Genomic DNA, 18,083 nt, shown 5'->3' on the forward strand with positions numbered 1-18,083 from the left:
AGATTAGCTGACAGATAAGCACTCATTCAAATAAGTAACCGCCCCTAAAATCTCTCTAACCGCTTCATAAAGCCATATCTTAACTTCCCTAAGATAATGGGACGGTTAACATCCTAAAGATATGGCACTACTCCAACGGTGGTTATTGGCTCACCACTATAAATACACTGACACCCCTCAGGTATCTCTAAGCCCAATACTCTCTAGACCTGCTCACACCCTTGCTAACTTAGGCATCGGAGTGTCTTTGCAGGTACCACCCCCCATTCACTCACGAGCGCAAGTCGGAAGGAGGCCCCAACGTGCAAACCAGCTCGGAAGCCACCATCCGCGGACGATTGGGCCAACCAAAGCCATCCATCTTATTAATCTCCGGTTACCCACCGTAACATTGGCGCCGTTGCCGGGGACCTGAGAGATCATCCAACGATGGCAGATAGATCCCACGAAGAAAGCCATGTGGAAACAGACTCTGAACAAGAGAATCTGGACACAGGCAACAACGATGTGGACCTCACCCTCCACCAAGAAATCGACAATCAACACAGGGAAGGCACATCCGGATTAAAGAATCCGAAGCTGAACTCCTCAGAAGGGCGCGAATCAGAAAAAGAAGGACCACCCCATGTAACTGAACTCATGGGATTAGTCCATAGCCGCCTGGAACAATTAGAGCAGGAGCGGGAACGACAAAAGGAAACTGAAAAGAGCCTAAAAGAGGAGATGGAACGACGAAAAGAGTTAGAAAGAAAGCTCTTACAGTTGGAATCCTCCCTCAAAAGTCGCAACCCCCGTGATGAACACGAAGAACCACCTTTAGGTGGGGAGGATCCCTTCAGCGAGGACATCATGAGGGCTAAAGTTCCGAGAAACTTCAAAAGCCCTGACATGGACCTCTATGACGGGACCACGGATCCGAAGCATCACCTGAGCAACTTTAAAAGTCGGATGTACCTAGCTGACGCTTCCGACGCTACACGATGCAAGGCCTTCCCGACCACTTTATCGAAAGCAGCGATGAAGTGGTTCGATAGCCTCCCCCCGAGGTCGGTTACTAGCTTTGAAGACCTCTCAAGGAAATTTTTGATGAGGTTCTCAATCCAGAAAGACAAAGTGAAACATGCACCGAGCCTCCTGGAAATAAAACAGGAGATCGGAGAATCTTTTCGAGCCTATATGGAAAGATTCAACAAAGCATGTTTGGAGATCCAAGACCTGCCCACAGAGGCAGTCATAATGGGATTAGTCAATGGACTCAGAGAAGGTCCCTTCTCGCAGTCCATATCCAAAAGACATCCCGTTTCTCTAAGTGATGTACAGGAAAGGGCTGAAAAGTACATCAATATGGAGGAAAACGCCAAACTAAGAGACCTGAGTTGGCGACCTGGGCCCCCTCCCTCAACAAAAGAGAGGGAAAGGGAAACCAAGAAAAGGGAAGAACTCGGTCTCGAAAGGCCAAGAAAATATCACTCTTATACTCCTCTGAAGGTTTCTATAGTGGACGTATATAGAGAGATTTGTAACACTGAGAGATTGCCACCCCCTAGACCCATTAAAAATAAAAAAGGGGGAAGCCGCAACGATTACTGTGAGTACCATAAGATATATGGTCACTCCACAAACGACTGTTACGACCTTAAAAATGTGATAGAAAAGCTGGCTAGAGAAGGTCGGCTTGATAGATATCTCATAGAAAGGTCGGACGGTCATGGAAAGAGAAAGCGAGACGACATGGATAGAAGAGACCCACCGCCGCAGACTCCAGAGAGGCATATCCATATGATCTCAGGAGGGTTTGCAGGAGGGGGACTTACAAAATCCTCTCGCAAAAGACATCTCAAAAGAGTCTACCAGGTCGGGAAGGAGACACCCGACCTCCCCACCATTTCATTCACAAAAGAAGATGGGCAAGGAATAATCCCTGGACATGATGATCCAGTAGTGATAACCATGATTCTAGCAAATGCCCATCTCCACAGAACCCTAGTAGACCAAGGAAGCTCGGCGGACATCCTTTTTAAGCCCGCTTTCGACAAACTAGGGTTAGATGAGAAAGAATTAAGAGCCTACCCCGACACCCTATACGGATTAGGGGACACGCCAATAAAACCACTAGGATTTTTACCCCTTCACACTACTTTTGGAAAAGGGGAAAAATCTAAGACTCTGAGTATAGACTTCATAGTCATTGATGTGGGGTCAGCATATAATGCTCTAATCGGTAGAGCTACCCTCAATCGACTCGGAGCAGTGGTATCTACTCCTCACCTCTGCATGAAATTCCCAACCTCAGCGGGAATAGCAACGGTAAGGGGAGATCAAAAGTTAGCAAGGAAGTGCTACAATGAAAGCCTAAACCTAAGGGGAAAGGGCAGAGAAGTTAACACAATAGAGCTCGACGGCGCAAAGGCTAGAGAAGAGCTGCGACCACAACCGGGAGGAAAAACCGAGGAGATACAGGTTGGTGAAGAGGAAGGGAAAAACACTCATATAGGAGCCAACCTAGGGGAAACTCTAAAACAAGGGTTGACTAAGCTCCTAAGAGATAATTCCGACCTCTTCGCCTGGAAGGCCTCCGACATGCCTGGGATTGACCCCGAGCTCATGTCCCATAAGCTCTCGGTTTATCCAGGATCCCGACCTGTACAACAAAGAAGACGCAAGCTCGGCCCAGAACGAGCCCTAATAGTGGAAGAACAAGTACATGCACTCCTGGAAGCTGGCTTCATCAGAGAAGTCAAGTACCCAACATGGCTAGCCAATGTAGTGCTAGTCAAAAAACAGAATGGTAAATGGAGAATGTGTGTCGACTACACCGACTTAAATAAGGCATGTCCTAAGGACCCTTATCCCTTGCCAAGTATTGATACCCTAGTAGACTCCAGCTCGGGGTACCAATACTTGTCATTCATGGACGCCTACTCGGGATATAATCAAATCCCGATGTATGAGCCCGACCAGGAGAAAACATCATTTATCACACCCAGAGCTAATTATTGCTACGTGGTCATGCCATTCGGATTAAAGAATGCAGGAGCCACATATCAAAGGTTGATGAATAAAGTGTTTTCCCCTCACCTGGGGACCCTAATGGAAGTATACGTCGACGACATGCTAGTGAAAACCAAGAAGGAAGTCAACCTCTTATCCGACCTCTCACAAGTCTTTGATACCATAAGGCTGCATGGGATGAGACTAAATCCTGCAAAATGCGCCTTCGCGGTGGAAGCAGGAAAATTCCTAGGATTTATGCTAACACAAAGAGGGATTGAGGCCAATCCCGATAAGTGTAGAGCCATCCTAGAAATGAAAAGTCCGACCTGTTTGAGAGAAGTCCAGCAGCTCACTGGCCGACTTGCAGCCCTCTCCAGATTTTTGGCAAGATCGGCACTAAAATCCCTTCCACTATTTTCCTTATTAAGGAAGGGATGCCAATTCGAATGGACTCTGGAATGCGAGGAGGCGTTCCAAGAGTTCAAAAAGTTCTTAAGCCAACCTCCTATCTTAACCCGACCAATACCGGGGAAAGACCTCATTCTATACCTATCCGTAGCAAACAGGGTTGTCTCGTCAGCCCTGATAAAAGAAGATGAGGTCGGACAACACCCGGTCTACTTCATCAGTAAGGTCCTACAAGGCCCTGAACTAAGGTACCACAAACTAGAAAAGTTTGCCTATTCCTTAGTGATAGCCTCACGAAGGCTACGACCTTACTTTCAAGCTCACACAATAAGAGTCCGCACAAACCAACCCATGAAGCAAATCCTCCAAAAAACGGATGTTGCAGGAAGAATGGTTCAATGGGCAATAGAGCTCTCCGAGTTCGACTTAAGATATGAAACTCGGACAGCGATCAAAGCTCAATGCCTCGCTGACTTCGTTGCAGAATACGCGGGGATCAAGAGGAAAAACCAACTACATGAGAACTCTATGTAGATGGATCCTCCAACAAAACGGGAAGCGGCGCAGGCATAATATTGGTAGATGAAAGAGGAACCCAGATAGAGGTTTCCCTAAAATTTGAATTCCCAGCCTCAAATAATCAGGCAGAATATGAAGCCTTGATTGCTGGGTTAAAACTAGCAGAAGAAGTCGGTGCTACAAAGGTGATGATATACAGCGACTCGCAAGTGGTGACCTCCCAAATAAGTGGAGAGTATCAGGCAAAGGACCCAAACATGAAGAGGTACTTGGAAAAAACTTTGGAATACCTTGGGCGCTTTGCAGAAACCGAGGTCAAACACATAACTCGGGATCTAAACAGCAGAGCAGACGCCCTATCCAAGTTAGCAAGTACCAAACCAGGAGGGAACAACAGAAGCCTGATCCAAGAAACCCTCCAGGAACCCTCAGTAATAAAAGATAAACAACAGGTACTTGAGGTAGCCGGTTTAAACCTCGGATGGATGAATCCCTTAGTCGAATACCTGAAATTCGACATCCTCCCTAAGGAGGAGAAAGAAGCTAAAAAGATCCGAAGGGAAGCACAACATTACACTTTGGTGAGAAATGTCCTCTATAGAAGAGGGATATCAACACCATTGTTAAAGTGCGTACCGACCTCAAGAACCGCCGAGGTATTGGAGGAAGTACATAGTGGGATCTGTGGAAACCATCTCGGAGCAAGGTCACTAGCCAGGAAAGTAATCCGAGCTGGATTCTACTGGTCGACCTTGCAGAAAGATGCCACAGAATTTGTGAAAAAGTGTCAACCATGTCAAATGCATGCAAATTTCCACGTGGCTCCACCAGAAGAGCTTATTAGTATCACTTCTCCATGGCCTTTTGCAAAATGGGGAATGGATTTGTTAGGTCCTTTTTCCCAAGCGCCTGGACAAGTCAAATACCTGATCGTGGGAATAGATTATTTCACAAAGTGGATAGAAGCAGAACCGTTGGCCACCATCACCGCTCAAAGAAGTCGGAGATTCCTCTACAAAAATATCATCACAAGATATGGGATACCTTATTCCATCACTACGGATAATGGAACCCAGTTCACCGATGCTACCTTCAGAAGCTTAGTAGCCAGTATGAAAATCAAGCATCAGTTCACCTCGGTGGAGCACCCACAAGCCAATGGGCAAGCCGAGGCAGCCAACAAAGTCATACTGGCAGGACTAAAGAAGAGACTACAAGAAGCGAAAGGAGCTTGGGCTGAAGAGCTCCCTCAAGTGCTATGGGCCTACAGGACAACACCCCAATCCGCCACTGGAGAAACACCCTTCCGACTAGTCTATGGTGTGGAGGCAATGATACCAATAGAAATCAATGAGCAAAGCCCAAGGGTAATTCTCCATGACGAGATCAGAAACATACAAGGGCACAAAGAGGAGCTCGACCTGCTCCCCGAAGTCCGAGAAGATGCCCAGATAAGAAAAGCCGCGTTAAAACAAAGGATGACTACAAGGTACAACAAAAAAGTCATTCGAAGAACGTTTGCTCTAGATGATTTGGTCTTAATCAGAAACGACATTGGAGTCAACAAATTGGAAGAAGGAAAGCTCGCCGCAAATTGGAAGGGACCATACAAAGTCAATGAAGTCTTAGGAAAAGGTTATTATAAAATAATCGACCTGAACGGCAATGAGCTCCCGAGGTCGTGGCATGCTTGTAACATGAAAAGGTACTATAGCTAAAAGCGAACTCTACTCCCTGATGTACTCTTTTCCCAACTTCATGATTTTTTCCCAAAAGGATTTTTTCTGGAGAAGGGTTTTTAACGAGGCATCATAGTAGAGGCTAAGGGAAATAGATTATCAAAATCCTTAGTAGCAAAAAGGTACCTCCCCGATTAATAAAGATCTTTTCATCTACGATATCTCTTACAAAATCCTTTTCATTTTTTATTTTTTAAGTCTTTCTACGAAACGCGCCGACTTAAGCTCGACAAAACGTGAAAATCCCATGAATCGACCTAAGTGGTCGTCAGGATAAAACGACGAGGTACAAGTCGGTGTAAAGAGGTTATATAAGTCGATCGTAAAAACTCGGGAACGAATCCGACTCATAAGTCGGAACGAGATCCCGAGTGGGAAAGCTCGGGAACACTTCGATCCATAAATCGGAGTGTAGAACCGAGTAGAAGAAAAACGCATCGCAAAAATAACCTAAGTCATAAGAACTCGCTAAAACAAAATTGAGTATAAGGGATAACGAAAAGAGATAGGAAAACCTAGGAAGAAGTTTAAAGGCTGTCTCAAAAGCCCTTAAACAAAAAGGCTCGGGAAAACAAGACAAGCCAATAGGAAAGGTTTTTCAGAGAAAGATCAAGAGGGTTTTTGAAAAATCAAAAATTAGAAAAGCATACACGCACAAGGTAACTTAAACCCTTATCCAAAAAAGGGTATTTATTTTGTTAATCTAAACCCTTATTCAAAAAGGGCACTTGCCGAAATATTTTGTTAACGGCCTTAAATGGCCAAAAGAAATTGTTCAAGCGTCACCAAACAACATATAAATAAGTTTAAAAAAGGGGGGGACTCACAGGCCGAGCCCCCATATAGCCATAAAAAATTATTTTTTCAGAAGAGAAGACGGATCACCACCACCAGAGCCAGGAAGAGCGCCATCAGGACCAGGAAGAGGGGCAGCCACAGGAGAGGAAGAGGAAATCGGAGGAACATCTGAAGAACTCGGAGCGTCCTTAGAACGAGGAGGGGACTCAACAATCCTCTGCCCCCGAGTCTTCAATTCTGACTCGGAAACAACTACGGGGGCAGGAGGATCCACGATGGCACCATCAATAACAACTTTGTCAGGATGTAAAGGAGAAAGATCCAAGTCGGGAGCAATGACCCTGACTTGCTCCAAAAAAATCCTCCAAGACTCCTCGGCGCCATCAGCAATTGAGTCCTCCAACTCATCATATGTCTTCCGAGAGTTCAGCAGATCATTCTTGACAGACACAAGATCCTTGAATAAGCTTTGATAACTGGCCTGCGCCGTTTTCCTCAACTCCATTTCCATGTTGTACTGGGCCTGCAAAGCCTTCCCCTTCTCCCGAAAGGTATCTCTCTCCTCCCTCAACTTGGCAATCTCCTTCTTCAATTCTCCCTCATGCTCCTGATATGAGCGAAGCCTTCCCTCTAGCTCCTCGACCTTCGAGGTCGTCCCTAAAGAGCTGAGGGGAGCCTTCTCAAAGATATCCAAGAGTTTACCACAAACCCCCGCTGCCTTGAGACTCTCCTCGACCATAGTGGTAAGGTGACCCCGAACAGACATATCATCCATGCCTATACGAACATGGGGATAGATATTCTTTCGGACAAACTCAATGGCATCCGCCTTAACCTCAGAAGCACCAGACTCTAAAGTCTTGCGCTTCTTTGGATCAGGGGAAGGTCGGACGACGGGGAGCGACTGAGGGGGAGCTGAAGAAGAAATTACGATAGGCTTGAAAAGAGTCCCAATGTTGCGAGGAGGAGGAGGAGGAGAGATAACCCTGGCACCACCGGCCCGAGCGCGAGACTTGGCCTTGGCCTCCTGGACTCTTTGGAAAGATTCTTGAGCGTTTGTCTTAGCCATTTCTGAAAGAAGAAAAACAATAGCTAAAGAATCAAACAAGTCGGGATGATTAGTTGATAAGTCGGAAATTTAAAAACAAGAAAAAGCTACCTAGCTGCGCCTGGACAAAGGTCGGAGACCCTTGGAGAAACTTCTTAGTATCCAAATATGGGGCCCTCCCCCACACTTCTCGGAGGAACCCCACAATGGCAGCCTCTATTTCATCCAGGTCGTCCAGACCATATTTCTCACAAGGGGAGGCCTCCAGCAAATATAAGGGAAAGCGAGGGGAAGAGTTATCATCCAGAAAAAAGGGGTGGTGACCCTCTACAGCTTGCACTTTGAAAAAATAATTTTTGAAGTCATGGAAGGATTCACCAAAAAGGGTGAAAATCCTCCGACCTTGTATGGCTCGGAAGGACACCCATTGCTGTTTGTTGTTTAGCCCGCTAAAGGGTTTAGTCATGTGGAAAAGAAAAAAGAAAATCCTCAAAGAGGTCGGGAAGTCCAAAGCTTGACTAATAAATTGATAAATTCTCAGAAAACCCCAAGAGTTGGGGTGAAGTTGAGTAGGGGCAACTCGACAGTGGTGCAAAACAGACATTTCAAAATCAGAAAAAGGAAGAAAGACACCCAGACGGGTGATCATACATTCATACATAAAGAAAAAATGAGAAGATGCCTCATTGGCCCTCCCAAAGCAAACCCGGTCTTCTAGACCCGGGACTACCAACTCATACTTCGGCTCGTCATCCTCAGAAACACAAATCCTGTGGTGAGTACGAAGATGAGTAATAAACTCCGCATCAACCAAAGGTTCCTCTCCTAGGACTGTGACATCAACCCATTGAGAAAGAGCCTCTACAGAAGACATTTTCTAAAAACACGACGAAAACCTACAGAGGAAAAAGGAAAAAGAATAAAAAACGAGAGTCCCTAAGGGGATACGAAAGCCTACAACGCCACTTTTTCCTCTCCAAAGAAAATAAAAGCATGCAATCACAAAGCATGACATAGAAGTAAAAACGCTAACCTTTATCCATAACCGAAGGTTAAAAGAAGCAGAGGTCTCCGAATGCAAGAATGAAGCACGAACAAAGCAAGAAGAAATTTGAAAAATTGCATAAACGAAAAAATGAAAGAGAGGGAAAGTATTTATAAACATACTAAGGGGCATAATGGTAAAAGCGGAGCAGTCATTAATGAGAATGCACCATTACCAAAGTCTACGCACATCCCTAACGGACACGACGCTTGATTAGACGTAACCGTCAGAACCAAAGAGACACGGAAAGTCACGTCGGTTCCAGAAAATCACGTCAATCCTCCAACAAGTCGACTACGATCCCGAGTAAAATACTCGAACCCAAGTCCTATAAAGATCTTGGGCTCAAGTAGGGGCACTGTTCATACCCTGGCCCAATAACAAAGGCCCAGGTCCAAATAAAAGGCCTAATCCGAAGGATTAAGCCTAACCCAAAACACCGACCTTCATATAAGAAGTCGGTGTCAACTACGACTTACTCTAAAGAAGTCGGACATGAGATTAGCTGGCAGATAAGCACTCATTCAAATGAGTAACCGCCCCTAAAATCTCTCTAACCGCTTCATAAAGCCATATCTTAACTTCCCTAAGATAATGGGACGGTTAACATCCTAAAGATATGGCACTACTCCAACGGTGGTTATTGGCTCACCACTATAAATACACTGACACCCCTCAGGTATCTCTAAGCCCAATACTCTCTAGACCTGCTCACACCCTTGCTAACTTAGGCATCGGAGTGTCTTTGCAGGTACCACCCCCCATTCACTCACGAGCGCAAGTCGGAAGGAGGCCCCAACGTGCAAACCAGCTCGGAAGCCACCATCCGCGGACGATTGGGCCAACCAAAGCCATCCATCTTATTAATCTCCGGTTACCCACCGTAACAATAACCATGACGAAATTTTTATTTATAAAAGTCTTAATATTCATCAAGTCTTTTTTTTTATAGGGCCTACCTCCTTGTCTATAACATCATTCATGAGTTGGATAGATCCAACCTATGTAGTCACATGTGGCTGAGTCTCTTACTCTTCAATGATAAATACCAGAGTTCCTAATTTAAGACAATCTTCTATTTGGTGTGGCCTCTTGCACACAAAGCATTTTCTTTTGAGCACACAAAATCTTCTTCTTTTTCTCGTACTCTTTTTTTTTTTGAAGAGTATTTTTATTTTTCTTGATTGAGAAACTATTCTTCTTGTCTCCCCTATGTTTAGTAGAATTAGGTTTTGAGGAAGATTTGATTTAAAGTCTCTTTGATAATACTCTATGAGTGATTCAATTATTAAGATGGTTTTATCGACATCCTTAACATTTTTTTACAGTTCTTGTTTTGTTTAAAATTGGAATCCATCAATAAAAAAGAACAATACATTGTCTTTTCAACTCTCTTTTAAACTCTTCTCATGTGGTTATGTTACAAGTTTTATTTTTCATATTTATGCAATTTTTTTTCACAAAAAAAGTAGCAATATAAAAAAAGGTAGAGAGCTGCAGTGTATGTCTTTAATAATTTTTCAACTACCCATTCTCTTTTCAATAATTCATATTTAATGCGAGATCTTTGTATTTTTCTTCTTATTTGAATAATTGAATTTTCTCATTCATAAAATACAAATATATTTTTGGTAAAAAAAAACAACAACGGATACAATTTGAATATTGTAATCCACACATTCAAAATTGCATTTACAAGAGAACTAATCAAATTTATAAAAACAATATAAGAAATTGAATATTAGAGTAAACATGACAATAATATAGTTAAAAAGAAAAAAATTGTTTAAATTTTATTCAATGCCTTGGACGGTCATGAGGTGACAAAACGAACGAAGTAATCGGGCCAATCCGCCAAATCTATCAAAAAGGACAAGGTGGATTAAAATTTAAAATCTACCAAATAAAAAATATGTCAATCCCACAATTTTATTTTTTTATTAAATAAAAAAATAATTATTATTAAAAAATTAATAATTATATAATTTTTAACATATTTTTTATTATTTTTTTAGGTTATCAATTTTATTTATTTTATTTTAGACTTTTATATATGTTTAAATTATGTGACTTATTTTTTAAAATAAAGATTTTATTAAAAAACATTATTTTAAATAATTTTATTAATAAAAATTAAAAAATTAATAAAAAAATTATATTATAATTTAATTATTTTTTATTTATATTTAAAATTTAAATTATTAATTTTTATTAATTTTAATTATTTTTATTAATTAAAAAGTGTCAAATAGACTAACTCAATTATTTATTAGCCCACGATAAAATAAGATTGTTTAATATTTTGAACCCACTTTACTTAACCAGTAACCACACGAGTGATTTTTGGAATAGATATTGGCAGAATTGACCTGGGCAAGACGGGCTACAAGCTTTGCCACCACCCTAGTCATTACTTAACATTCATTTATATCCACAGCTTTTACTGTTGTTGAAGTTGCAAAGCGTCCAAGCAAGAAAGGAACCTTCAACAACACCCAGAAAATAGACTGAAAAAGAAAAAAAAAAAGGAAACAAAGCAAACAACTTGTTACCATTTTTTACTTTTAATTTCTGAATTATAATAAAGTAAAAAGGAAATACTAGAAAGAAAACCGGGTGGGGGGAATGAGAATGATAGTGTAGTCAGTAGTGTGTCTATGTGCAAAAAAAGTCACTACACACGCATCAAATATGCGCACGAACCACCATCACTACTCTTCCGCTTCTTGTTAGTGTGCGCACTTGTTGCCTTGCGTGCGCCGGTAGCGCAATACCCTACCCTACGCACCCCCACCACGCACCTCACTAACGACAGCACCACCATCCTCCACCACCACCATCACCCTTACATAAATCGCAGCAGAGCGCAGATCTCGCGTTCTTCCAATCGCTCACGCATGTCGAAGGCGCGTGTCTACACCGACGTCAACGTTCTCCGCCCCAAAGAGTACTGGGACTATGAGTCCCTCAACGTTCAGTGGGGGTAAATTTTCCTAACCCCAGTTTCATCGATTTCTGTGATTCAATTTTCTTTTTTAGCTCGATTTGGGTACCGAATGCTGTTCATAATGGAAGAGATTTTAGGTTTTGAATCCAGTGTGTGTTTGTGTATGCGCGCTCGCGCGCACGTAGTTTGAGTCGTTTTCTTCGTTTCCTTTCTGAAATCCTAGAGGTTTTAGCTGATTCTGTTGTTTATGTTATGATTATAACCCTTTTGATTGGAATTTCTTGCTGTATGCTCTTTTTGGCCTGTGTTATGCATGCCAGAGAGGCTGAATCACGATGTAATTCGGAGCTAATTGATGAAAGCTGTTCTTGAGCCTGATCTTGGTTACCTTGCAGAAGATGTATTATTGACTCTGATTTTGTTTTACTGATGTTAATTATTGATGTACTGTTTGATGTTTTTCAGTGATCAAGATGATTATGAGGTTGTAAGAAAAGTGGGAAGGGGGAAGTATAGTGAGGTTTTTGAAGGCATAAATGTTAACAGCAACGAGCGGTGTATAATCAAGATCCTCAAGCCTGTCAAGAAGAAGAAGGTGATTTTCTGTACCTTCCCTTTGTGACCTGAAATCTTGTGAAACAATTATTCCTTTCAAAAGGAGGGGAAAACCAAAAATTTTTCGTAAGGAACTTTTATATTTTGATAGATAGTAAGGATTATCGATATAGGACATATCAAATGAATAAAAGAGAAAAAAAAATCATAATATGATCAGCAACATTTCTATCACAATCAATCTAATTGTACCAAACTGGAACTTGAAGTTTCAAGGGAAGAAGTGTCTCAAAGTTTAGGGGGAAAAAATTAAATGAATTATCACCTGCATAGTTGAAACTTGACACATTTATGAAACCTTTCTTTTCAAAACACAATCAATTTGTAGCAAAACAAAAATTCTACCTTATCATGTTCTTGGGGATGGACAAAATCAACTTCAGTTCTAATTTGATGACATAGGAGCAAACATTTTTCAATTTAATAATGTATCATCCAGGGCCTTTTTTAAACGCTAGTGAATGCTGTGTGTGGTTATATGATTTTTAGCTTTATCTTTTTGTTTATTCTGAGAATTTGTCTTACCTTCGAAGTTTTTCAACATTGTTTTGCAGATTAAGAGAGAGATAAAAATACTTCAGAACCTCTGTGGGGGCCCAAATATTGTCAAGCTTCTTGATATTGTTAGAGATCAACACTCTAAAACTCCTAGCTTAATATTTGAGTATGTCAACAGTACAGATTTTAAAGTTTTGTATCCAACCTTGACTGATTATGACATACGCTATTACATATATGAGCTTCTTAAGGTAATGTGATCCTTTAATCTCATGCGGTATGCTTGGACTGCTGCTATATGCCCTTCCATAGTGATTAATCAATGTATTTTCCTTTAGGAATAATTAGAGTATCTTTGTCTTGGATAAGGCTTCTTATTTGTTCAATTATGTGTTGGGGACCTTTCCTTCTTTTATGGTTTAGTTTTGAATTGCAGGCCTTGGACTACTGCCATTCACAAGGCATAATGCATAGAGACGTCAAGCCTCATAATGTTATGATAGATCATGAATTACGAAAACTTCGATTGATAGATTGGGGTCTTGCTGAATTTTATCATCCTGGAAAGGAGTATAATGTTCGTGTGGCATCAAGGTAATGTTCTCTGGCAAATTGACTCTCAACTCTATTCCTAAAAGTGAAGATATGTAAAATAGGTTTAAATCAAATTTAATAAGGCATCATTTATTTACACAGCATTTTCAATTTAAGCAGATTGTTTGAACTGTTGCATGACAAGGGTTGGTATATCCAAAGGACATTACTCTGAAGATGTGGAAATGTGAACCAAAAATGCTTTGCTATGTTAAAAGTTTACACTAGATCATTTTTCTGAGCTAAAATGAGGGTTTAGAAGTGATTCCTTTTGAGCTTATACTCAACTGACAAGTATTTGCAAAATCATTTAAAAAATGTGACAGTTTAATGTCTATGTTGTTGATGCTTTAACACAATGATGACATTTGATCCAACTTATTAGGAAAAGCTTAGTTATTGCTGGTAAACTAGTCCTGATTTGCCCTTTTAATTGTATCTGGCGCTATTCTATTTAAATGGATATTCAAGCATATTAAGTATAATTGAAGATATTAAAAGCACAAAAATGAGTCATTTGTTCTGAGGGCTGTTAGGCAGAGGGGATAAGCAAGAACCGCTGGTAGTTCAAAAGATGTACATTTAATGGTTATTTGTCTGGAATATTGGTCTGAGCTATCTTCTCTCTTGTTTCTCTGCCTGCCAGAACACACTCATGTTATTTGGTCATATCTCCTAAAGTTCTTCTAACATTAAATAGTGGCATTTTTCAGGTTCTTAATCTTCCATTAGGTTTATAGTCAGATACTCAGATAAAATATTAAATATCTATGGCTTCTGTAAGGAAAATAATAACTCCTAGTGCGATTTTTTTAATAAAAAAATTTGTTTTCATTTGCTCTATATTTGTTTGTTAGATATGTAGTTGACAACAAACTAATGTTGTCTAAATTTTCCTAGATATTGCAATGTGATGATTAGTTTTGGTTTATCAAGTTCTTTATTGGCAATGCCTCTTTTTCTCAGATACTTTAAGGGCCCTGAACTTCTAGTTGATTTGCAAGACTATGACTACTCATTAGACATGTGGAGCCTTGGCTGCATGTTTGCTGGAATGGTGAGAAATGTAGTTCCAGGTTACAGCGTACTGGTTAAATTGCCTTTATTTGTATTTCAAGTCCAATTTCATAGATTTCTTTGTTATGACTTATTGTACTTCATCTAGATATTTCGGAAGGAGCCTTTCTTTTATGGTCATGACAATCATGATCAGCTTGTCAAAATAGCCAAGGTAACATGCATGGTGGTTTGCATATGTATTCATATTGCAAAATGTTCATATTATTGCTGAACAATTTAATGACATGCTTTAGTGTACAATATCTCCTATTGGTTGTGTGTAATCAAAAGTATGCGGTAAATGATTTTATGCTGTGTAGGATGCTAAAATTTTATATCCAAATGAGTTGGCCCCTTCTAATGATTTTTTTAAGGGATATTTCTTTGCAGATTTAATGGTTCTATTTTCTTTTCTTTTTTGTGTGATCTATAGGTACTTGGGACTGATGAATTGAATGCATACCTGAATAAGTATCACCTGGAGCTTGATCCTCAACTTGATGCACTTGTTGGAAGGTATCATATTGAATTTGATGTTGCTTAAAGACCTTTATGAGACTTGTCCTTTGGAGTCTGCCGCTTCTATTTTGACATTGTTTCCTATTGATTTTGCACATCTTTAATATTTGTTTGTTATTTCCTTATGTGCAGGCACAGTCGCAAACCCTGGTCAAAATTCATCAATGCAGATAACCAGCATCTTGTGTCTCCAGAGGTCATTTATCCCTGTTCTAATAGGGCGCTAGGACTTGATTAATTTATACTGTAACTTCACAATTCTCATTATGTTTAATTATTTCAATATATTTAATGTGCAGGCTATTGATTTTCTTGATAAGCTCCTTCGGTATGATCACCAGGACAGGCTAACGGCAAGAGAAGCAATGGTATGAAGACTTGTTTACATTTATATAAACATTAGTCCTTTTTCATGTATAAAAATGTACCTTAAAGTGCTGAATACTGAATGATCTACTAAATTTAAAATTTATTTATCCTTGGTGTCAGGCACATCCATATTTCTCTCAGGTAAGAGCTGCAGAAAGTAGCAGAATGCGGACACAGTAACTTCATCATATTGATCCATGAACTTTTGTGGTTCATACATGTGGGACTGTTTTATAGTACCCTAACATGCAGCATGGTTGCCTTGTGTTGATTATAGTTGGTTAGTTTTCTTGTGCAATGTAACAATATCAATATGTTGTTTCTTTTGAATAATTTGATAATCGTTTAAAATTGTAATTCTATATTAAAGAAGTTTGTGATTATAGTCTCTAAGAACTTCAAATATTGGGCCCTCTCGTTTTATATTGAGGAAAATAATGAATTGAGTCTAGATATATCATATGAAGATTTCTTCCATCACTCGATTCGTTTTGATAGATAAAAATTAGACTGCTGTATGATCTGTTTTATAAGTAAAAAGGATAGCGTAGACCTTTTAGGAGTTTTAAGCTCAAGTATGCCGTATTATGCTTGTTGTCGATTTGGATGCTAGTCGTTTTTTAAACAGTGTACTAAGTGTGTTTGTGGATCAGGGTTTGAGGTTGTATTGCAATTAAATCATTCGCTTACTCTTTTTATCTACTCTATTTGAAACACAACAACACTGCGTCGCATTCCGTTTTATGAAAACTAAATTTACAAAACATAGCCTTAAAGAGAAAGATAGTCAGGTTTTTCTAAGGTGAAAACGGTTGTGTATTTTATTAAATTTTTAAAAAATATTTGAATAAAATATTTAAAAGATCTTAAATTATTTTTACTTATAAGTAGTAAACGGTTTCTAAAAGACATTTGATTATTATTTTATTAAATTATACAATTTTTAGGAATTATTCTGTCAAACATAAACTATTTCTTTGTTAGGTTTGCAAAAACAAATACTAGGGATATGGCATAATATATAAATAAATGAGTTATTTTGTGTTTGATTAAATTTAATTTCTTCAAGCATATTTTATAATTTGTCAAGAATAAATGTAATAATTTAAGTTAAAATATTAATGACTAAATTTACTAAATAATATAAAAAAAAGGACATGTAAATATATCAAATATAAATACAACTTTTTCACCTTTTTAGATTAAAATTATTTATTTGAATTTGCAAAAATATTCTTAGTATAAAAAATTCTTAAAACCTAATTTACTTATAAACATATACAAAATTCTTTATTTTTATGTTAATTTGTTTTATCTAAATTTCTAAAAGTACCCTAATTTTGAATAACATTAATTGATAGTATTTTTTTTAAAAATTAATGTTAAAGAATATTTCTCTTAAAATAAACTCCATGGTATTTTGATTCTCTTAAAAGTTCAAAATTTAAAATTTCTAACACAATTAATGAACCTTAATTCTAAAAAAATATTTTAATGTTTCGTAAAATTAAGGACAAATGATGCATATAAATCAAGTATAGGATAGTTTTACATAATTTCACTAAAGTAAAAAACGTTACAAAGTTCTACCAAGAGCAGTTTTTTATATAGTTCGAATTGGTGCAATTCGAATTACACATAAATAATAATTTGAATCATACTGATTTGAATTACACACACTAATTCGAATCAACCTGATTCGAATTACAAACACACACACTAACACACACTAATTCGAATAACTTTGATTCGAACTACTCATATTGTCATGCCCATAGTAATTCGAAACAGGCTGTTTCGAATTACTCCCTGTTTTGTCTATATAAGGAGTTCGAAGTAACCTCATTCAAACCACTATTCCAAATCCATACCCCACAAAATCTCAGAGAAAATGACCCAGTACGACTCCAACAAAGGCTTGAGCAGAATATTTAGCCGATGGGGGATAATTCGGACCGACTTTATCGTTTGGATGGAGTAGCCCATATAGCTGGTGTCATCAATGAAGAGGTTAGTGCGAACTTGTTCTTTTAAAATAGGAGTGAATAACTTAATTATATATATATATATATATATATATTTTGTTAGTGGTTTTGATAGTGAATGATGTTAGTGGTTTTGTTAGCGGTTTAGTTAATAGTTTTGTTAGTGATTTTGTTAGTGAATGATCTTTTGTTAGTGAATGATTTTAATGGTTTTTATTTTCTGGTACATTATCTTTGCAGCCCCAGCGATGTATTTCGAGCATGTGACGGCAGTAGGGTATGCGTCTGGACAAAAGATACATTCTGTACTTGCAAATGGCCGGCTTATACCATCTTGCGAGGCTGAATGAGAGATGGTTCAGACTGGATGAGCCCCTGGTCAGTGCGTTCATTGAGTGCTGGCATCCGAGACGCACACGTTTCATATGTCGTTCGGGGAGTGCACTATTACACTGCAGGACGTGGCGTACCAGTTAGAACTGCCGATCGATGAACATTATGTTAATGGTTGCCTGACAGATTTCCAGATGTACATCCAGGGTGGTCGGCCAACTTGGGTGTGGTTCCAGGAGTTGCTGGGTGTGTTACCTCCTGCGAACCAAATTCAGAAGTTTGCAGTGAACTGCAGTTGGTTCCAAGAGACCTTTGGAGAGCTCCCTGAGGGAGCAGATGAGCCCACAGTTAGGAGGTATGCCCGGACCTATATCATGATGCTGTTAGGGACTCAACTATTTGTCGATAAGTCTGGCAACCGCATTCACGGGTACGAACGAACATGCACCAACGGGTCTCGAGCTAGAACCGGCTACCGTGCCTAGAGTTTGGGTATTTCGGTTCGAACCTCCCGAACTAGATACCACATCAACTAACTTTGCCAATAGCTCAGGTGTCTGGACCTCGAAAAATTGGCGACGACAATGAAACAGGACCTGCAAATCCTCGTCAC

The 18,083-nt window shown here is 39.5% G+C and overlaps 1 protein-coding gene across 2 annotated transcripts; it reads left to right on the forward strand.

Annotated features, from left to right (window-relative positions):
* Positions 1–11,145: 11,145 nt before the first annotated feature.
* Positions 11,146–15,537, forward strand: LOC130935204 (casein kinase II subunit alpha-2-like). 2 transcript variants are annotated; one of them, XM_057864815.1, is made up of 10 exons: positions 11,151–11,534; positions 11,964–12,093; positions 12,668–12,862; positions 13,048–13,205; positions 14,172–14,262; positions 14,371–14,436; positions 14,698–14,780; positions 14,916–14,979; positions 15,083–15,151; positions 15,273–15,537. In XM_057864815.1, the coding sequence occupies exons 1-10, from the start codon at positions 11,209–11,211 to the stop codon at positions 15,330–15,332; spliced, it is 1,242 nt and encodes a 413-aa protein (XP_057720798.1). In that variant the 5' UTR covers positions 11,151–11,208; the 3' UTR covers positions 15,333–15,537. The 2 variants fall into 2 exon arrangements, with proteins under 2 accessions (XP_057720799.1, XP_057720798.1); XM_057864816.1 differs by lacking the exon at positions 14,371–14,436 and having other exon boundaries at positions 11,146–11,534.
* Positions 15,538–18,083: the final 2,546 nt, after the last annotated feature.

The sequence above is a fragment of the Arachis stenosperma genome, chromosome 6 (genome assembly GCF_014773155.1).
Source record: "Arachis stenosperma cultivar V10309 chromosome 6, arast.V10309.gnm1.PFL2, whole genome shotgun sequence".
Lineage (NCBI taxonomy): Eukaryota > Viridiplantae > Streptophyta > Magnoliopsida > Fabales > Fabaceae > Arachis > Arachis stenosperma.

Coding starts and splice junctions, on each gene's coding strand:
- LOC130935204 (XM_057864815.1), top strand. CDS start 11,209: ATGTGCAAAAAAAGTCACTACACACGCATCAAATATGCGCACGAACCA. Junction 14,263..14,370: donor GCTGCATGTTTGCTGGAATG/GTGAGAAATGTA, acceptor TACTTCATCTAG/ATATTTCGGAAGGAGCCTTT. Junction 14,781..14,915: donor CTTGATGCACTTGTTGGAAG/GTATCATATTGA, acceptor CCTTATGTGCAG/GCACAGTCGCAAACCCTGGT.